Source organism: Lotus japonicus, chromosome 1, assembly GCF_012489685.1.
Source record: "Lotus japonicus ecotype B-129 chromosome 1, LjGifu_v1.2".
Lineage (NCBI taxonomy): Eukaryota > Viridiplantae > Streptophyta > Magnoliopsida > Fabales > Fabaceae > Lotus > Lotus japonicus.
In genome coordinates, this window is record NC_080041.1 from 65,079,487 (window position 1) to 65,097,839 (window position 18,353).

Here is an 18,353-nt window from a genome sequence, read left to right on the forward strand (position 1 = left end):
GTGATCAATTACTTGTTTAAACTTGAGTCTCACTTCCTAGTGTTTCTTGCATCCAATGAGTTTCCTTCACGCTTTCTAACTTAGCGAATAGGAAGGCGTGAGTTACATTTGTTGTATGACATCGTGATAAGAAGGGGTGTAGAGGTTGTAACCTTCTTATGGGTCGTGTCTTGGTAGTTGTCTCTTAGGCCTTAAGGAGCGCGATTTGGTTTGAGTCGTATTGCTTAGTTCATATTGGCATGGGTCGATATTAGATGTGTGAGTCGACGACCATAACATAGTAGGTCAGCTATAGGCTCGAGTATCTCAACACGTGATTGTGCGACATGTATACTAATAGTCGGCGTGTAGAGACGATAGAACAATTCACAAGTTGTAAGAAATTATTTGGAGATGACTAAAAATCACCTATGCCGCCCAACGAAGATGACATTTGGAAGAGTTTGAAATTGGCAGCAATTACTGTGGCCATTAGGAGCATGAGGGCTTTGCACTAATCTTGTGGTTACATAACTTTGTGGTGAGATTGGTGTGTTTGTTGTAGAAGAAGCCACATTGTCGACATTAGACAATATCATATGGTCAATGAACCAAGGGATGGAAAGCCTTTACCAATAGTCCAAAAACCAAACAAGGGAAATATAGCGTTTCCCCTCCTCTGCTTTCCTTCCTCTCCTTTCCTTTCCCTCGAAGCGGGTATTTTTGTCAATTGGATTCTGCCAATCTAATCCACTTTCAAAATAACGAAGTGAACTAACTTTCCTTCTTTCTTTCACTGTCTGAAAACACCACCATGGCCTTCTCCACCACCACAACCACCACCACCGCCACCACTTCACTCCTCTTCCTCTCACCCTCCCTCTCTTTCAACCCTCAACCCTTCTCCTCCCTCCCATTCCCACCCAAACCCTTCTCCAAAACCTCTTCCCTCTCCCTCCACCACCACACGCGCAACCCTTTCTTAACCCGCGTCGACGACGGCGACGCCGACATCGAAACCGCCGGCCCCGACGACTACGACATGGACGACGACGAGGTAGAGGAGGTCGACAACAAGCGCGACTTCGACATCGAGTACGAGCCCTCCGGCTCCGGCGCCGACCTCGACATCGCAGTGGCGGAGAGCAAGAGCTTCGTGTCTACGCAGGGGTGGGACCCTGAGACGGTGGTGGATTACAGAATCAACGAGGATGAGTTCCACAAGTTTAGCTTGCTTGATTGTGACTTCTTCATAAGGAAGCCACCTGACCCTGATAACGATGTGTATGATTTCAGAGAGGTTTGTTCTTCGTTGTGTCCTAGTTGTAGTTGTAGACTAGTTTGTTCTGTTTTTGTTGTTGTTGTTGTTGGTGGTTTTTGTTTTTGACTTGAATTTTTGGTTGTAGATGTATGTTACTCCTCCGGATACAGATGTTTATTCAATTCCCAAGGTTCTAGCTCCAATGCCTCCGAAGGTAAATAAATTCCATGCTTTTGTTTCATATGTTTACGTCATTCGAGTTCCCTTGTAGCAACTGGATTACGCGGAGAGAGGTGTAGATTAAGCGTTTATTTGAGCTCGTAGCAGTTTGGATGCAAAATATTGGAGCTTATTTAGTAGGTAAGCTCCAATACGCCCGTATCCAAATGCTACAAGCGCTTATGCTAGTGCTATGGAGAACTTATGTAAATAGCTTATCTGTTATGACCTATACCTATAAGCTAGCTATTTTGAGCTTATTTTCATAAGCTCTTTATATTAGCTTCTGAATAAGTACTTATACTTACTTATAACCTATTTTGAGCTTATTTCAACAAGTTTCTTAAATTAGGTTATGAATAAGCGCTTATGCGACAAACGCTTATTGCCATTAGTGCTTAACTAAGTTGTTTGCCCAAACACATTGTAGAAGACCTTGAAAAGAGCTCCCACTCTTTTTATTTTTTAACTGATTAAATTGTTCTTTCAACTAATCGTATTAATAGGTATCTTATATCACAAGTGCGGGGAAATTTTTGCTTACATGTTAGTAGAGTTTTCTTCCCCCTACCACATGTTGCTTCATCTAATAATAGAAAGACATGGCGTTTTTTTTAACTTCAATGTTAAGAGTTTGAGTACTTCTTTCTGTTTATTGGTATCACGGTGCATTGGGAGATGGTGGGATCATCCATATTTACGATTTATGTTTATGCTTGGCAGTTTATGAAGCTGTGCAAAACAGATAACACTTAGAGAGTGATTCATTTAATTGAATTTTTTTTTGCTGTTTCTCCTTTTACATGTACTTAATCACTTCCAGTTTTAATGGTTTGTTTCTTTTTGCCCAAATATGCAGTACATTAGATGTGCGCAGAGTGATTTTGGATGCGACAATGTGACAGAGCCACCTGTTGATGCACTTCGAGATCCTCTGTATAAATCTGAGAGGGAAATCTACAAGGCAAGGCCAACTATTGTATTTGAGGCTTTAAGTAATATTTAAACTACTGTGATACTTGCAACTTTGTCTCTTCTATTTTAACTAGCGTTCAATGCATTAGTAACATGAAATGCTACACTTTCAATAAGAATTTTTTCTTTTGATTCTTTAACTAATGCCCTTTGGACACTGCTCAAGAGTTCCCATATCAAAATTAGTAAAGTTTTGTGTTATAAAATGGATAATTATAAAAAAAGGATATAAAATAGATCTAACTTCTCTAAGGATTATGTTAACTTGATCAATTATAAACCGGCGGGTATCTTCCCCGGGGGGCCAGAGGCATTGTAACTTGTTCATGGTCATTACGCACTGAAAAAATGGAAATCAACAACTAGTATTTGAGTGAATATGTTAGCTTCTTTTTAGTGCTTTAGGAATTAGGTCACTGAATATAGAACATTAAATGAGTGAGGGAAGAGTGACTTTAGGAAGTTTATATGGCATGAAGGAATGGAACTCAATTCATACGTTATAGAATTAAATAACTAAGAGAGGTCTGCTTGACATGTCTCCTTTGATTTGGGAGATAACATTCTATATTACTAGTTGAGGTGAGATGTTGACAGGTTATTTTCTGGCTTCATTTTATTGAGGCAAGGTGTTAAAAATGTTAGGTTACATATCTTGATCAAGAAATGTACTAACGAGGCTGTTACATCTTATCTCGTTCATCCATTTGTCTCTATGGACATTTGTTTTTTTTTCCTATTTTTATTGAGGCTGCTACAAGCTGTGAAAACTCTGGCTTTGACTATGCGGTAAAAATCTTTCCCCTTTCTGCGGGGATGGTAATTGATTTTTACATCTTTCCTGTAGGGTCTCACTCCGTGTACTAGAGAGCAAAATTTATTATTAATTATTACAAGAAGTCCAAGCATTGGAAAAAAAAAAAGAAATTAACTGTTACTAAAAGAGTGTCCTTCTTTGCTAAAGATGTCTCCCTCATCAAACTTCTTTCCTGTTGCAGATATTCTTGACGAAACACTACAAAAACCGGAGGCTGGGTGACCCCGAGTTTGTGCTAGATTTTGAGGAGATTTATGTTATTGATTCCAAAACTAAGTCAATTACCAGAGCCAAAGTTCTGGTAAGGATTCAATCTTAGTTGGTTTTGGAAACTTTTCTGCTGTTTTTGTTACAATTTCTTGTTGCCTTTCATAGTCATATTTTTTCATCCTTGAATTTAGTTTACTTTTGTCGCTTATAGAATTTCTTCTGAAGTGCTAGCTAGACAATGAATTCATGGAAGGCGCACCTTTGCTTAAAAGCTTATTGCTCTAGAAGCTTAGTTGAAATCCTTGAAAACACATTTGATACTGTTTTGAAGAAGTAAAGCACGCTGGTTAAATTTATTGGATCCATACCAAGTTTTAAGCTGGATGATTTCTCTCTCTCTCTCTCACACACACACACACACAGACACAAATATAAAATCTGCTGTGTATGTACATACATAAATAGGGATTGGTAGAACTTTCAAAGCTCCTACACTATTTATAACTTTAGATAGAATGCAAATTTTATTGATATCGATCCAGCTATTCATTATTATGATTATGTGTATCTAATCTTGTAAAAGTTAAACTGATCCCGCTCTCTCTCTGTCTTGCTGTGTCGGTTTACACACACACACACACCAGAGGAAGCGTACCAAGTGAGCATGTTCTCATGAGAGGAATTGATCTTGATGATATAATCATAATGGATGGTCAAGTTAGATTTAAGAAAAACAATTTTGACCCTCCATGATTATTCTGTACTACCAATATTAGCTCCTCTCACCTCACGCTCACATGATACACCCATATATATGTGTGTATATATATATATGTGTGTGTGTGTGTGTGTGTGTGTGTGTGTGAAATATGGACCTAATCTTTTGACCTAGACTACTGATGTAGGATCACAAATCTTGTTCAATAACATGTATGTTTACCCCGTGTTGGGAGTTAGAGACATATATTATGCTTGTAGATACAACTTTTTATGTTGGTATATTGATTGCGATATAAATTCTCACACTCCAGATCACTTTTCCAGTGTTGATGGCTAGCTGTTGTTTTGCATAATCAATCATATGTAATATATAATTTTTTCTATTATGAAGTTTCTATCACAAAAACTAGTTATTGTTCGTCAATCTGGTGTTGTATGTAATGTTTATGTTTAACCTAATCATCAATGTGCCCTTTTGTAGGTAACAGTTCCTGGAGGGAGAACTAGAGATAGAAAGAGTGACTTGCTTGTTATAGCTGATAAAGGAAGATCCTTCAAAATAATACATGCGGTAACTATTTCTTTCCTGAATCTCTTGCTATTTATGATCTTTACATTGCACCTCTGATATGCCATTGTTATTTATGATCTTTACACTGCACCTCTGATATGCCATTTTATATGCAGAGTGAAAGATATGATCCAACAACTGTAATAGAAAGAAAAGAGTGGATCGAAACCAGAGAAGAAATGGAGAGGCATCTTAGAAAGCTAAGAGACTTTAGCATTTCAAATTGGTTTTGATTAAGAAGCACGCATTCAAAGACTTCCTCTGGGTATAATACTCAGCATTATATAGGGGTTGAGCTGGCATGTGCATACAGGCAATTTAGACATAACCCTCCAATGCTTTTTGTAGTCTGTCAAGATAAAAATGTCACTAATCATTATGGTTATGGAAAACTGCTGCAAAAGAATTGTTGACTCAAGAATTCTTCATCACTTCCACACTAAAGCATATTATACGTTCTCCAGAATTACCTAACAAACAAATTTGTAATTCTGGTAAATAGGAATGAAAGAACCAGAATTAGGCATAGATAAACTTGGGTGACCAGATCTTATATGGCATATTTGTTCATTTCATATCGACCACAAGGGGAAAGTGGCCTCCCCTTACTGCATTCTGTGACACAATCAAGTACCATCTCCTGTAACTGTTTCTCCACATCTTCTATGGGTTGGCAAGCATCTACAACCTTCCAGGAGTGATCATGAAGAACTTTGTAACTCTCAGCAACTTTTTTCTGAAACTCGAGCTTTTCATATCTCTCATCTCCATACCCTCCTCTTTCTGCAGCTTTCTCTGGTGATATGTCAAGGTATGCAACGAGATCAGGAGCCAGCAAGCCAATCTCTGGGGCCTTACACCATTCAAAATGAAGTCCTTTGGCAGAAGAGAAAGCCACCCCAGAATAAGAATAACGGTCAACAATGAGAGTTGTTCCAGTTTTCAGCTTTGTTTCCATCAACAATCTCTTTTCCCAACGGTTAGCACTGAAGAGGAGATGAATAATAGTATGATCATCCAGTTGTGATGTGTTAGTAAGATAGGCAGATATCATTTGACCGACACTCGTGGTTCGGTCGGGAAATCTCCATAGTTCAGCATTGATTCCTTGCCCCTCCAAGTAGGACACTAGTCTGCTACACTGAGAAGACTTCCCAGAACGATCCAAGCCTTCTAGAACAACTAAGGCACCTCTAGACTCCTTTCTGTTTCCCTCCATGATACACTTAGAGGAGAATTTCACTCGAGAATTCAATGAATTCTGCAACACTAGTGCTCTGAAACTCAATGTGTATTTAGAGCTGTGATGTAAGTGCCATAAATCATATCTGTGACTAATTAGGGTTGGATAATCGCTTCTATACACATTTAAAAGCTTGCTAGTGTAGTAGGTTAAGCTTTTTCGTATCAAACAGGGCCGTGTATAGCCCAAGGCCAGACAGGCCCCCAAATAAAAAAGAAAATGTACTAATGAAACCTGCACCCCACCAACTTGTCTTCTTATGATTTTTCTATGTGCTAAGATTTGTGTATTGTAAAATAAGCCAAATTTGTATTGAATCGGAAGTACAAAGAATACTTCAAAAGTCCCCCGTAGGATAGTTGAACTGTTAGGAGTTTGGGACATATGAATTAGGAGGGGAGGTATAGAGATCGATTCCTGACGGGTGCAATTTATCTTTCCGATGTATAAAAAAAATACACAAAAAAAAAAACAGGAAGAAAATTAAAGAAAGGTAACAAATGAATAAAACCAAAACCATTAGAACAACAAAAGCAGAAATGAACATTAGGAACAACCACAGCATTAATGAATGAGCTTTTTGGTTTCTACCTTTTCAAATAATATAGGGAATTTGGAACAATAATATATTAACCGTTAGTTTCTTAGTGTTGTTTTTTAAAAGCGTCAACATTATTTTAAGTTTGCAATGTGGGAATTTGAAACAATTTTTTTTTTGTGAAACAATAAAATAACAGTTAATATTTTTTATTACTCATATAATATATATATATAGTATTGTACAAGTTTCCTATTAATTTATTGTTTTTTCTTTAAAAAAAAAAAGAAACTTTGCATTGTTTCTACATCAAAGTGAATTATCAAATGAAATACTTGATATCAAAATGTTACAAAATTTCTAATTGTTTCATTTTTCACGTTTCAAATTTTATTGTTTATCATTTTTTATTTATTTACAATATTATTTTATTTATACTTTTTTATTCTTATTCTTTGCAAGAGCTAAAAATGACAAATAGAAAATATGAATCTGGTTTTGAAAAGTTGAAAAACCTAATTGAAAGTTACTTTTAAAATTTATTTTTAAATGAAAGTTACTTTAACATATTCGTCTTATGCCTCAAAATGTCAGTATACACTGCCCTGGTATCAAATTATGTTCTAAAATCAATTCTAACAAGGTGCTACAAAGTGTAACATTTAAATAAAAGTGCATTGTCTTTTGTAATTAAACACATCAAAAAGTCCTCAAGGTCTTCCAAATGTCGTCTTTAAAACCCTACAGCTACGTTTACAACAAATAATGATCAAGAGTTTCTACTTTCTAACAAATAATTTCATTTGAAAATAAAACGAAATTACTTCTAAAAACTATAATACAATACTCAACACTGTGTCAATGGGGAAGTGGTCTTACGGCAATAACATGGGATAACCAGAATTTGTCTGCTTTAATTCCTTTTCAGGGTCTGCCTATGTTTCCTGCTCTTACCACTCTAAGCCTATACCCATATACGAATCACAAATGAACAGAAAACAATGACCGCCTCATCTAATCTACAAGATTTGTGAAGCTTTGAGAAGTTGAAATAGTGGCATGCAAAAAGGAAGCAAAGAACATTTCCTTTACCCTCAGGTCATGCTGTGGAGGCCACAGTGTAGTAGTCAACTATCTTTGAGTACAATGCTTAACCTCGTAGCCTGCATAGAAGAAAGAGTACTATAGATAGTTTTAGGCTTTTGATAACATTAGGATTTGACTCTTTAAATTAAAATTTTACCGTACACATATACAGGTTTCTACCGTTTCTTTACATGAAACAGCTTTCTTCTGAAGCTGACTTGAAGAAGTCGGAAAAAGGCTACAAGAAAAAGGGCAATCTAAACATTATATGAAATCTAGATTTGGTTGAAGTCTGAAGGATGAACCCTAGTAGTTCCATCTTAACATCTCATCAAAATCTCTTTTTATGTGTTTGACTAGTCACTGCATCACAACAGCAAGCAAGACTAGTGTAAGACCTCTTTAAATTGATAGTTTGTCATTAACAAATTATGTCAAGAGTTTAAGAACGTATTTGTGTCGGAGTTGGAAAAATGTAAACTGTCCCTTCATAAGGGTTTGTATGTTCTTCCAAAAATTGAAATTGAGTTGTGGAGCCCTCTTGCCTCCTTGCGGCGGTTTCAGACCTCACCAATAAATGGTTAAGTATGGGTGATGATAAGACTTTATAAGAGATGTGACTCATAAACCTAATGCCTTAAGGTTTTGGGTTAAGATGTGGCGTCGATATCTCTTGGTGTCTGGCTCCTTGGCCCGTGGGCTCCCCTGTCTCCCCCAAAAAGTGGTATTTGAGCCGATGGTTTGTGGGACCATGGTAACGGCTTCTTGTGTCGAAAGTCTTTCTAGCAATGTGGACATAATGAGTAAAATGAATAATGTATATGTAATTAAATGATCAACCATTGTTTATTGAGTCTGATGTGAAGTGTAGTTGAATCACTTAACCTTAGTAAAACCATCGTGAATGACTTCCGAGATAATGACTACGCTTTGACAATATTTAGACGTTTAATCATGTCCACTCCACTTTTGCTTGGCTGATGATTGTTGGATGAGATTAATCTCGCTTTCGTAGTCCTTACCAACCAACAAGATATTCACTTTGACTGTTAATCTTTCGGGCATATCAGAACAATATTGGTCCTAATGACCATTTTGAGCCGGCCATAACAGAAGCCCTCCAGCTTGACATGCAATGTTATGCAATGTCAAGTTTGACAAGTTCATGCCAAATGTAATGGATTTAATAATAAAATGGTTAAGTTCGAGATGTTGTGCTAGCAATATGAGATAAATAATTACTTTAAATTTTCAATTACTAACAGGGGAAATTGAAGTGAGGACAACAATAACAATTAACACCAATCCTAATTTAGAGTGTGCAATCAAAATTGCTCCAATCCCCTTACAAATTGTAGAAATTTTTTCTTATCATGGATCATTTAGTGATCTCGATAAGGAGTTAATATAAATAAGGCTTAAATACTCTGGAGGTCCCTAAAATTGTATAGAGTATAAAAATAAGTTCCTATAATTTTTTTTTCCGATTTGGGATCCCTGAAATTTTTTTAAAATCTAAATGAGTCCCTACTCGTGTTTCATGCTTATGTGGCTCAATTTTTACACAGTCATCAATTCCACGTGTACTTTTTCTTTTTCTTTTATTTCAAGTGTGTTAATGAATTATAATTAACAACTAAATCTCAAAATTAATCCCTATCTAATTAATCCCTAACTCTATCAATTCAAATCAAAAGGAACCATAAACCTAAATTAACCTGATTGCAAACAGATTTGGCATACTTCAAATCCTCTTCCCAGGGGCATTCCAACCAGTAGTTCTCAAAATCTTCCTAAAAATGAAACAACAAAGCAACAGTTACAAATTATGCAAATTTGAAAAGGAAGAAGTGTGTGGAGGATTATGGAAGGCGTACTTGAAACCATATCTTGAAGTAGAAAGTGGTGCAGGAATGGCCGGCGGTGTGGAGGAGACGGAGAGTCATTGACGGCGGAGCAGAACGACGGAGCAGAAGAGTTTGGAGGTGCGAAATCGAGGCCTAGGGTTGAGTGGAAAGAAGTGAGTTAGAGGGAGAGAAGATGCCATTGGCCTCTAATTCCATCGCACCGCCACTCGAAACATCTTTGTTTCAATTGTTCTCAGTTCTCACCTCATCCCTTTACGCCATTGCTCACGACATGCTCCACCTTCTGCAATTAGGTTACTTTTTTACCAATATTGCAGGTGGTTGTGGGGGTGGGGGTGGAGGGTGGGTTTCGGTGGCTAGTGGAGTTGGGGTTGGGGTGGAGTTTGGGTTTAGGGGTTGATAGAGTTAGGGATTAATTAGATAGAGATTAATTTTGAGATTTAGTTGTTAATCATAATTCATTAACACACTTGGAATAAAAGAAAAAGAAAAAATACACGTGGAGTTGATGACTGTGTAAAAATTGAGCCACATAAGCATGGAACACGAGTAGGGACTCATTTAGATTAAAAAAAGATTCCAGGGATCCTAAATCGGGAAAACATTCTAAGGACTTATTTTCATACTCCATGCAATTTCAGGGACCTCCAGAGTATTTAAGCCTATAAATAATTAGGGATTTGGAGAAGAAATATTGGACTTGTGAATCAAGTAGGATTTTTTCCCTTTGAGGACTCTACTGACCTCGATTTGGACTTGTTTCCAAGTTGTGGGTTATCGGAAATTAAAGGTGCTCAAGTACTTGAGATTCCCTCTTCTATGAAAAAAGAAGGGTTAGATAGATAGAGAAGTTTTAGAAAGTAAGTGATCATTTCCACCCGAATTTGAGGAAGAAGTGAGGAAACTTATAAAAGTAGCACCGAGCGACGATTTTCCCAAGAAGTAATCCCTCGAAGTTCCTGAACATTTCTTTTTTGGTTTCCCAAGGTATCCCCACAGCCGACAACCATGAGACTAATCCCCCGAGACTCTGAGATCAGTTCCTGAACATTTCTACATGTATACTTATCTCTTCACCTAGTTAAAACTTAGGGTTCAATTCAACATCTTTGTGTTGAACTCACTCACCTCCAAGATCCAACCAGAGACTTTTCAATGTCATTCACTTGTCATGGGTACCTTTGCCACCATCATCCTCAAGCACCTATCAATATCTGCTAAAGCCCAGCTCTCCGAGGGTTGGATAGCCAACGACATCGCCTCCTGCGGCCAACTCACCAACTCATGGACCGTTGATGTCGGAAGTCTCTCCAAGGTAGATTTCTACAATTGGTCTTTTAGGGTTTTAACCGACTTGAGCCATCACCAAAAGATTTTCGTTCTCCATCGTCACTTCGTCTGAGCTATAGTGGCCTGTGAAATTTGAGTTAAGTTAGGTTGTCATTTATTTTTTTTATCACTTATTCAATCATAATTCATAACCGGTAATTTAAAGAATATTCTTAGAATACATCTAACAGTTATTAATCATTTGTCCATGATAAACCAAAATATTTTTAGACCACTCTATACGTACCGACTCCTCATAATTTGATTATTTTTCATTTTTTTATTTTTATTTATATGTTTGTCGAATTCTCCTTCAGTCCAACCACAAGGGGTGGCATAAGTGGTGAATGTGCATTTTCTTAAGGGATTTTGCCTAGGCTTCTGACCCGTGTTCGATCATCTCTGATTTAAAAAAAAATACCTTTGTGGCCAAAGACATCACTACCGTATCCCGAGCCAGATTAGTCATGTGAAACTCCTTTCCCCCGTGAAGACTGGTGGCCAAAAAACAAAAAATAAAATAAAAATTATCCTTTAGTCCTTCCCATCTCGTGAAGTTTAGTGGGAATCTTATTAAGAATCAAAATCTACGAAGAATAATTAATTAACCTTCAAGGGTGCAAATCATTCCAAAAGTTTTTTCTAAAACGGAAGAACATAAGCTTTTGCTAAAAAGTTATATGATGATTTAACCATGTACATTCAAGAGTTGTACGGAATCCAACACAAGTGTACCCTTAAAGCTGCACGCCTTCCACCATGGACATCACATGTGCAAGCAATTCTCCTTCCATTGAAAAATTGTCGCCTCCACTATGCCCACAACCATATATATATCTTCCTTCAACCCACAACCAAACATGTTTTCTTCTCTTTTCTTTTACAAATAGACTCTCATCCACCCAATTCACCTTCTTCTTCTTTGAAACTCCTTCCACAAAAACTTCTTAGATTCAAGTTTGTAAATAATACTGTAGGAGCCTTGAAGTATAGAGATGTTGACTCAAAATTTCACACCCAGTAAATTCGAAGCTAAAATGCTAAAAACCTATACCAAGTAGTGCTTTATCGACATGTCATGATAATGACACCAACATTAAAAGAAAAGTTAACCAAGTGTTAAATTGCCATTTTACAAACAATCAATGCCGATTTATGGATAAAATCGACAGGTGTCCAGATTAACACATCGAAAAAGGCTCTTCCATGCAAGTTGATCGAGTTTTGCTAACAAGTGGGCGAGCAGTTACTACCACCAAGCCAAACAAAGAAACATGGGGAGTGGAGAACGTAGGTAACAAGGATCATGGGAGCTTTAGTGCTGGCAATCACACATTCATGCCTTAGAGTACAACTGTTATGAAGCAGTTGCAAAGTAGGCCTATAAGTAGGTGATTTAGAGGCTGAAGAAAGGGTTCACAAATTAAGACTCAGAAAACCATATGTGCTATGAAATGTCCAAGTCATTGAGACTAAGAATACAATACTTTGAGTTCTACTGAGTATGTATTTATTTGAACCTCTTATGTTTTCGTTGTTATACTTGCAATTTCGTTTAATAGTTTTTCTTCTTATGCACTTTTATTTTAAGTTTTTTATTTGATCGAAATTATCTTGTTTAATTTTCTCTTTAGTTTAACGTTGAATTTCACTACATTTGAAAAGTGTTTTCATTAAAGAACCCTCGATCGACTTGTCTCTGATCTGAGAACCAGAAAATATTTGTTTACCAAAAATCACTTTAAATTGTTATTGAGGGTTTCTTTTTTAAATTTAAAATTTCAGCCCAAATCTTTTTGCCACTATTCATTTTAATTTTTTTTTGAAGTAGTTAGCGCTTAAGTAGGATCAAAATCTTTTGTTCTGAAATAGTGTTTTTGATCTTTTGTCCAACAATGGCAATCAAGACAACAGTTGACATTGTTGTTCAGAGAGCTCACCCTCATGTGATCATTGAAACGGATTCAGCTGAAGCTCATGCTGTTGTGACTTCTACGGGATCCCATATCCCTCCTTACTGTGAGATTGCTTCGCATTTTCGGAGGTGCATTCCCTATGGTATTACAGTTTCGTTTGAACTCACTCCTCGAGAAGCAAACATGGTAGCTGATTGCATAGCTAAGAATGCCCACGTCTTCAATTTTGGGGTTCACATGCTATTTACACTTCCCGTTGTTGGAGTGTCGTAATCTCTTGTACTAGGATTCTATAACGGTTGTCGCCTCTCTTAGTCTTCCTGCTGATTAGCATTCTTGGTTCTCTTTTGGGGCTTTAGCCCCGTCATGCTATAAAAAAAAAGTTTCATGTCACATAAAAAAAAGCTTATCATATCAATTAAAAAATATATATGAATGAGCTTAGTTACCAATCAGTGATTTTTAAATTGATATTTTAAAATTTACTGGTGAAATGAAAAGTGAGTAATTTTTTTTTTTAAAAAATGTTCAATGGCGAAAAGTAAAATAATGTATATATATAGGACTCAGAATTTGTTTCAAACCAGCTGGTACATCATACATGGAGGAGGATATAGCTAGCTGTAGTGATACATAGATATATATAGCTTCTTTCTCTTGAGTTTGAGTTTGTCATGTCATGCAACCTTCCAGCCACAGCTAGTGATTTGAGGGTTGTGGTTTCTGCCGACCGCAACTTCCGTTTGGACCTTTCAAATCAAGGGTGTTACCAATTAATGTTTGTCCAAACTCCAAATCATGATATCTTTGATCATCCACCAGTTTGATAGATAAGCCTACACACTTGTTTCCATTGAGGTTGGAACATTTGAATTGTTTCTTCCTATGACCCTTTGACACATTACTTAAATGAGCCTTATTCTTTGCTCCAAAATGGGAAAATAGCAATGCTTTCATTTTGATTTGATGGTTGAGCGGCCGTGACACCATAACTAGTTATCCGTCATATTCAAACCCTAGAAAAAAAACAAAGCTAATCAAATCACAAATACCTATACAAGTTAAACACCATTATATCCGATCAAATCTGCACCAAACCTTGTTTTACACATATCTACAAGCACACCTTAAAAATCCCACATACACTGTAACCTTGCGATGAAAACCCCCTTAAAAAGTGGGAAGAAACATCACAAAAACCATTTTTAACTAAATAAATGTTTGGGTGCCCATTATCATAAGTGTTAACGGTTAACAACAAGTACAGACTCACTTTTTTTTTTTTATATAAATTGGGATGAAAGTCTCTTCCTACGCTCAACTGACATTTAAATACATTAAATATAAAGTGTGCTTGGTTTTCAATTGGGAAAATCATAGCATCAGTTCTCATTCAGAAAATCAATTATCAATAAAAATATTGATGTTTTCGAATAATTTTGAAAAATTGATTTCATGCAAAGAATCAATTATGGTATAAGTTAGAGAGAGTGATTTCTACGTTGAACATAATTAATTGTAAGAATTTTACAAACAAATTTCACAACATTACCCATAAATGGGTATACAAGCATAACTCACTTTACTTTCAACAAGTAGTGATACATTCACACTCTATTTTATCTTCCATCTCATTTTACTTATTTTTCTTTCTATCACTCTCTACATTTTTTGTTATATCACTTACCATATATATCATCATTTTTTTTTGTATTTCTTCATATTTGATGAAGGTGTGGAGGTGGAAATGATATGTAATGAAAGTATTATGGATGCAAAAATGAGTAAGATAGGTGTGTAAAGAAACCAAGGGTTAAGAAAATGACTCAGGATTTGAAAGCTAAATTTACAAAGCCAAATTAAACACAAAATAAAGGCACTTGAATTGGCTTTGTCACAAACCCGTAAACAAACCCTTCCATTCTGTGCCACTCAGAAAGTTGTTCACCCACAAGCCCATAATGGAATGCTCATCTATTACTTTACTCGCTTGCTATATATCCTCTTTTATCTTTTCTCACTAGCAATTAAGAACACAGAAGATAGAGAGAAAACTTAACAAAGGTGAGGGTAAGAGAAGAACAAGAGTAAAAGAATTGTGAGACAATATGGGGAGAGGTAAGATTGAGATCAAGAGGATTGAGAACTCAAGCAACAGGCAAGTCACCTACTCAAAGAGGAAGAATGGGATCCTTAAGAAGGCAAAGGAAATCAGTGTTCTATGTGATGCTCAAGTTTCTCTTATCATCTTTGGTTCCTCTGGAAAGATGCATGAGTACATCAGTCCCTCCACCACGTAATAAAATTCTTTTCTTCTTCTCCTTCATCTTCTTCTTTATGCACTTTTTTCTTTTTCTTTTGTTTCATCAAGAAGAGTTCAAGTGCAAGAAAAATATAACAAAAACTTACCTTTGTTCTTTCTGGATTTGGATCCTTTTGTTTGTTAAGGTTGATTGATGTCCTGGATAGATACCAGAGAGCCTCAGGGAAGACCCTTTGGGATGCTAAGCATGAGGTAGGTTTTGATGTTTGAGAATAAAAAAATTACATGAAAATAAAAATAAAGCATCTTAATTAATGTATATATTTTTGCTTCTTTTGCTAAAAATATGTTCATGAGCAGCAACCAATGATTTCATGAGTAGATCTACATTTGGAACTTATGTACTCTCTTCTTATTCTCTTATATCTTATTGACAGAGAAAGGAAGGAACAATAAGAAAAAGTTGTGTACTCCATATGAACGGATCTGGAAATAAAACAATATACACTTGCTTCCTTTTCTTTGCTAAAATTTTCAAAAGCTGAATGATAGGAGTTTCTAGGAAATAGGAACAAAGATGTGATAAATTTTTCTCTTACATATCTAATTGGTTGGTAGATCTCTCTCTTGACTGAACGTTTCTTCACTGACATCATAGCCAGCTTTTAGATCTAACTGCTAAATAATGTTAATTTTTATTTTTTTGAGAAAATTTTCCTCCTAGCTCAAGTTTTGGCTTTTTTGTTCTTTTTTTTTATGGGTAGCCAAATGTATATATGTTTAGATTTACAGCAATGTTGTTGTGTTGAACTCACAGAACCTAAGCAATGAAATTGATAGAGTCAAAAAAGAGAATGATAGCATGCAAATTGAGCTCAGGTATGTATACATAACATTGCACCTACATTATTGTCCTACCTAGCATTTAACACCAAACAAGGGGTGGTTTCACAATGAAATTTTTTAAAATCATTTTTGTATAGAAGCTATAAGAGTAAGACTTAAATGCATATTTGAATTTGCCTAATTAGGTGTCAGTAGAATCGACTCTCCACTTTTGGAAGCTACTTCTGACTAAAACCAAAATCACTTTTATTTCAATTTGGAGTTTCCAAAATGCTATTATAACTTCTGAATAAACATGTCTTAGATTTCGTGCAAATTGTAAAACCATAAATGCCCACATCTGTTATCATTGATCATTCAGGCACTTGAAGGGTGATGACATTACCTCACTGAATTACAAAGAGCTGATGGCTCTAGAGGAAGCCCTTGAGAATGGCCTCAAGGGTATCCGTGAGAAAAAGGCAAGTTCTTAATACTTATGACAAAGGTTTAGATATATTCACACTCATTTTTTCCTTATAAATCATTTCCACCAATTAATCTTCCAATTTCTATGTTCTTTTCTTATCACATCTCATATCACATCTCTATTACTTCTCTCTTTAAGTGTAAGGTGAAGTTGGGGTGTGAATGCATATTTTTGCTTATTTAGCCAAATTAAAAAATTGTCTTGTCTCATATTGTCTCTTTGTTTGTGCAACAGAATGAAGTGCACAGGATGATCAAGAGAAACGTATGTGGTTTATTTTTATACATACTTGATTCTAAGTTGAATAGTCCGTTGACAATACTTAAAGAGAGACTGACTCTTGTAATTCCTTTGACACTGCTTAGGGCAAGATTTTGGAGGAGCAAAATAAGGAGCTTAATTTCCTTCTGGTAAGTACCAATCTATATGTACCCGTCAATGTGACTGCTACCAATATTCATGTTCTACATATATGACTAATTAAACACAACTCAAGCCAATTTGCTAGCTGCTTATGAAATTGTGGATATGTTATCATAATTGCAAGTGCTTAATTAATTAGCTTTTATATACAATCCATAGTTTCAGCTGCTAAATCATTGCAAACTTTTGCTAAATAAAAGATGAGCAATTTTATGGTGGACAATGTTAAAAATCGGTCCACTCGATCATAAACTATGTTTTTACTACTAACACTTAGTACATAGTACATGTAATTTACAATATGTGCTAAATCTACCTACGCAGATAACCACTTTTGGTATGTGAAACATATTTTTTCTTGGTCCAGGATATATAAAGCATGAAAAGATATGTAAACTAAATTGAATATTGCTGAATTTGATCACAATATGTTAGATTATTTATATATTATACAAATTAGCCTTAATCCATTAATGAGAGTATGTGATTTTGAATTAATGTTTGGGGCAATTCTATGACGTACATGTTAAAAATTAATCAACCAATTTAATATATCCCTATATATACATATACATATATATATATATATATATATATATATATATATGTATGTTATTTATAATATGCTCGTGTCAATATGAAACCATTCTTACTAACTTGTGAATTGAATTTTTCATGGTGCCTGGTAAACAAATACATATTTGTGAAACATATGTATATAGGCAAGTTATATAAAATCATAAGTAAACTTGAAGTTGCTATTAAGTTTTAACATTGTCTAGTATCTGATTTTACTTAACGTACGTATAATAGTTCATTTATAAAGAAAGTGGTATTTACTTATTCATAAAGAAAATCATAATCTACATAGAAAAATTCATGGACATTGAAACTGTCTTGTAATTGTTCTCATTTTTTTCCCCAACAGCAACAGCATTTGGCACTGGAAGGTGTGGGAAACATGCATGGACAATGGATTTGAGTTTGACCACATCATAAGGGATTTAATTCGCATGTTTCATGTTCAAGAATGCAGCATGCGTGCTTACTACTATCTAAGTAATTTGCTCCAAGTATTAATTAAGTTATGAACTTTTGGCATATCTGGTTTCATAGTACGTATTTGTTAGAGCTCAGTGTAAACTCTCGATTCCAAATACTAGTTATGGTGAAATGATCATCGAATTTGGCTTGCGACACTATTTATATGAGAATGGAGAAATATATATTATTTTTAAGGTAGTAATTTTAAGAAGCAACATGAAGGTTATCATTATAATACCTAGGGCCAAAAAATGATTTTCATGAGTGTTATTTGGTCTAATCACTACCCCCAAAAAGTTATTTTACAACGCTTAATTTTTCAATTATAAAATACTCACTACAAGAAAAAAACACTTTTAGCGACACATGTTTTGAGGCAATAACACTATTGCCGCTACTTTAATAAAAAAATAAAAAAATTTGTCCTAAACATTGAGTAGTCGGTAATAATCTCATTTTTAACGTTAATTAGGGACTATAGCCACCAAAAAAAAGACCCACTCTCACGAGCAGAATGAATAGCTCCAGTACAAACACACATTTCCACTCAAAGCTACCACCGTCACCTCTCACTAA

At 35.6% G+C, this 18,353-nt stretch overlaps 2 protein-coding genes and 1 pseudogene across 2 annotated transcripts; 2 read left to right on the top strand and 1 right to left on the bottom strand.

Moving 5' to 3' along the window:
* The first annotated feature begins 627 nt into the window (after nucleotides 1-627).
* On the top strand, nucleotides 628-5,230 carry LOC130738926 (PLASTID TRANSCRIPTIONALLY ACTIVE protein 6, chloroplastic). The gene is made up of 6 exons (XM_057591114.1): nucleotides 628-1,279; nucleotides 1,386-1,454; nucleotides 2,319-2,423; nucleotides 3,433-3,552; nucleotides 4,663-4,752; nucleotides 4,869-5,230. The coding sequence occupies exons 1-6, from the start codon at nucleotides 794-796 to the stop codon at nucleotides 4,983-4,985; spliced, it is 987 nt and encodes a 328-aa protein (XP_057447097.1). The 5' UTR covers nucleotides 628-793; the 3' UTR covers nucleotides 4,986-5,230.
* A 72-nt stretch (nucleotides 5,231-5,302) lies between these two features.
* Nucleotides 5,303-6,078, bottom strand: LOC130742655 (thymidylate kinase-like; annotated as a pseudogene).
* Nucleotides 6,079-14,668: 8,590 nt separating this feature from the next.
* Nucleotides 14,669-17,935, top strand: LOC130738942 (agamous-like MADS-box protein MADS9). Its single transcript, XM_057591134.1, has 7 exons — nucleotides 14,669-15,028; nucleotides 15,181-15,247; nucleotides 15,813-15,874; nucleotides 16,203-16,302; nucleotides 16,545-16,574; nucleotides 16,676-16,720; nucleotides 17,662-17,935. Exons 1-7 carry the CDS (start codon nucleotides 14,841-14,843, stop codon nucleotides 17,713-17,715), a joined length of 546 nt encoding a protein of 181 aa, XP_057447117.1. The 5' UTR covers nucleotides 14,669-14,840; the 3' UTR covers nucleotides 17,716-17,935.
* Nucleotides 17,936-18,353: the final 418 nt, after the last annotated feature.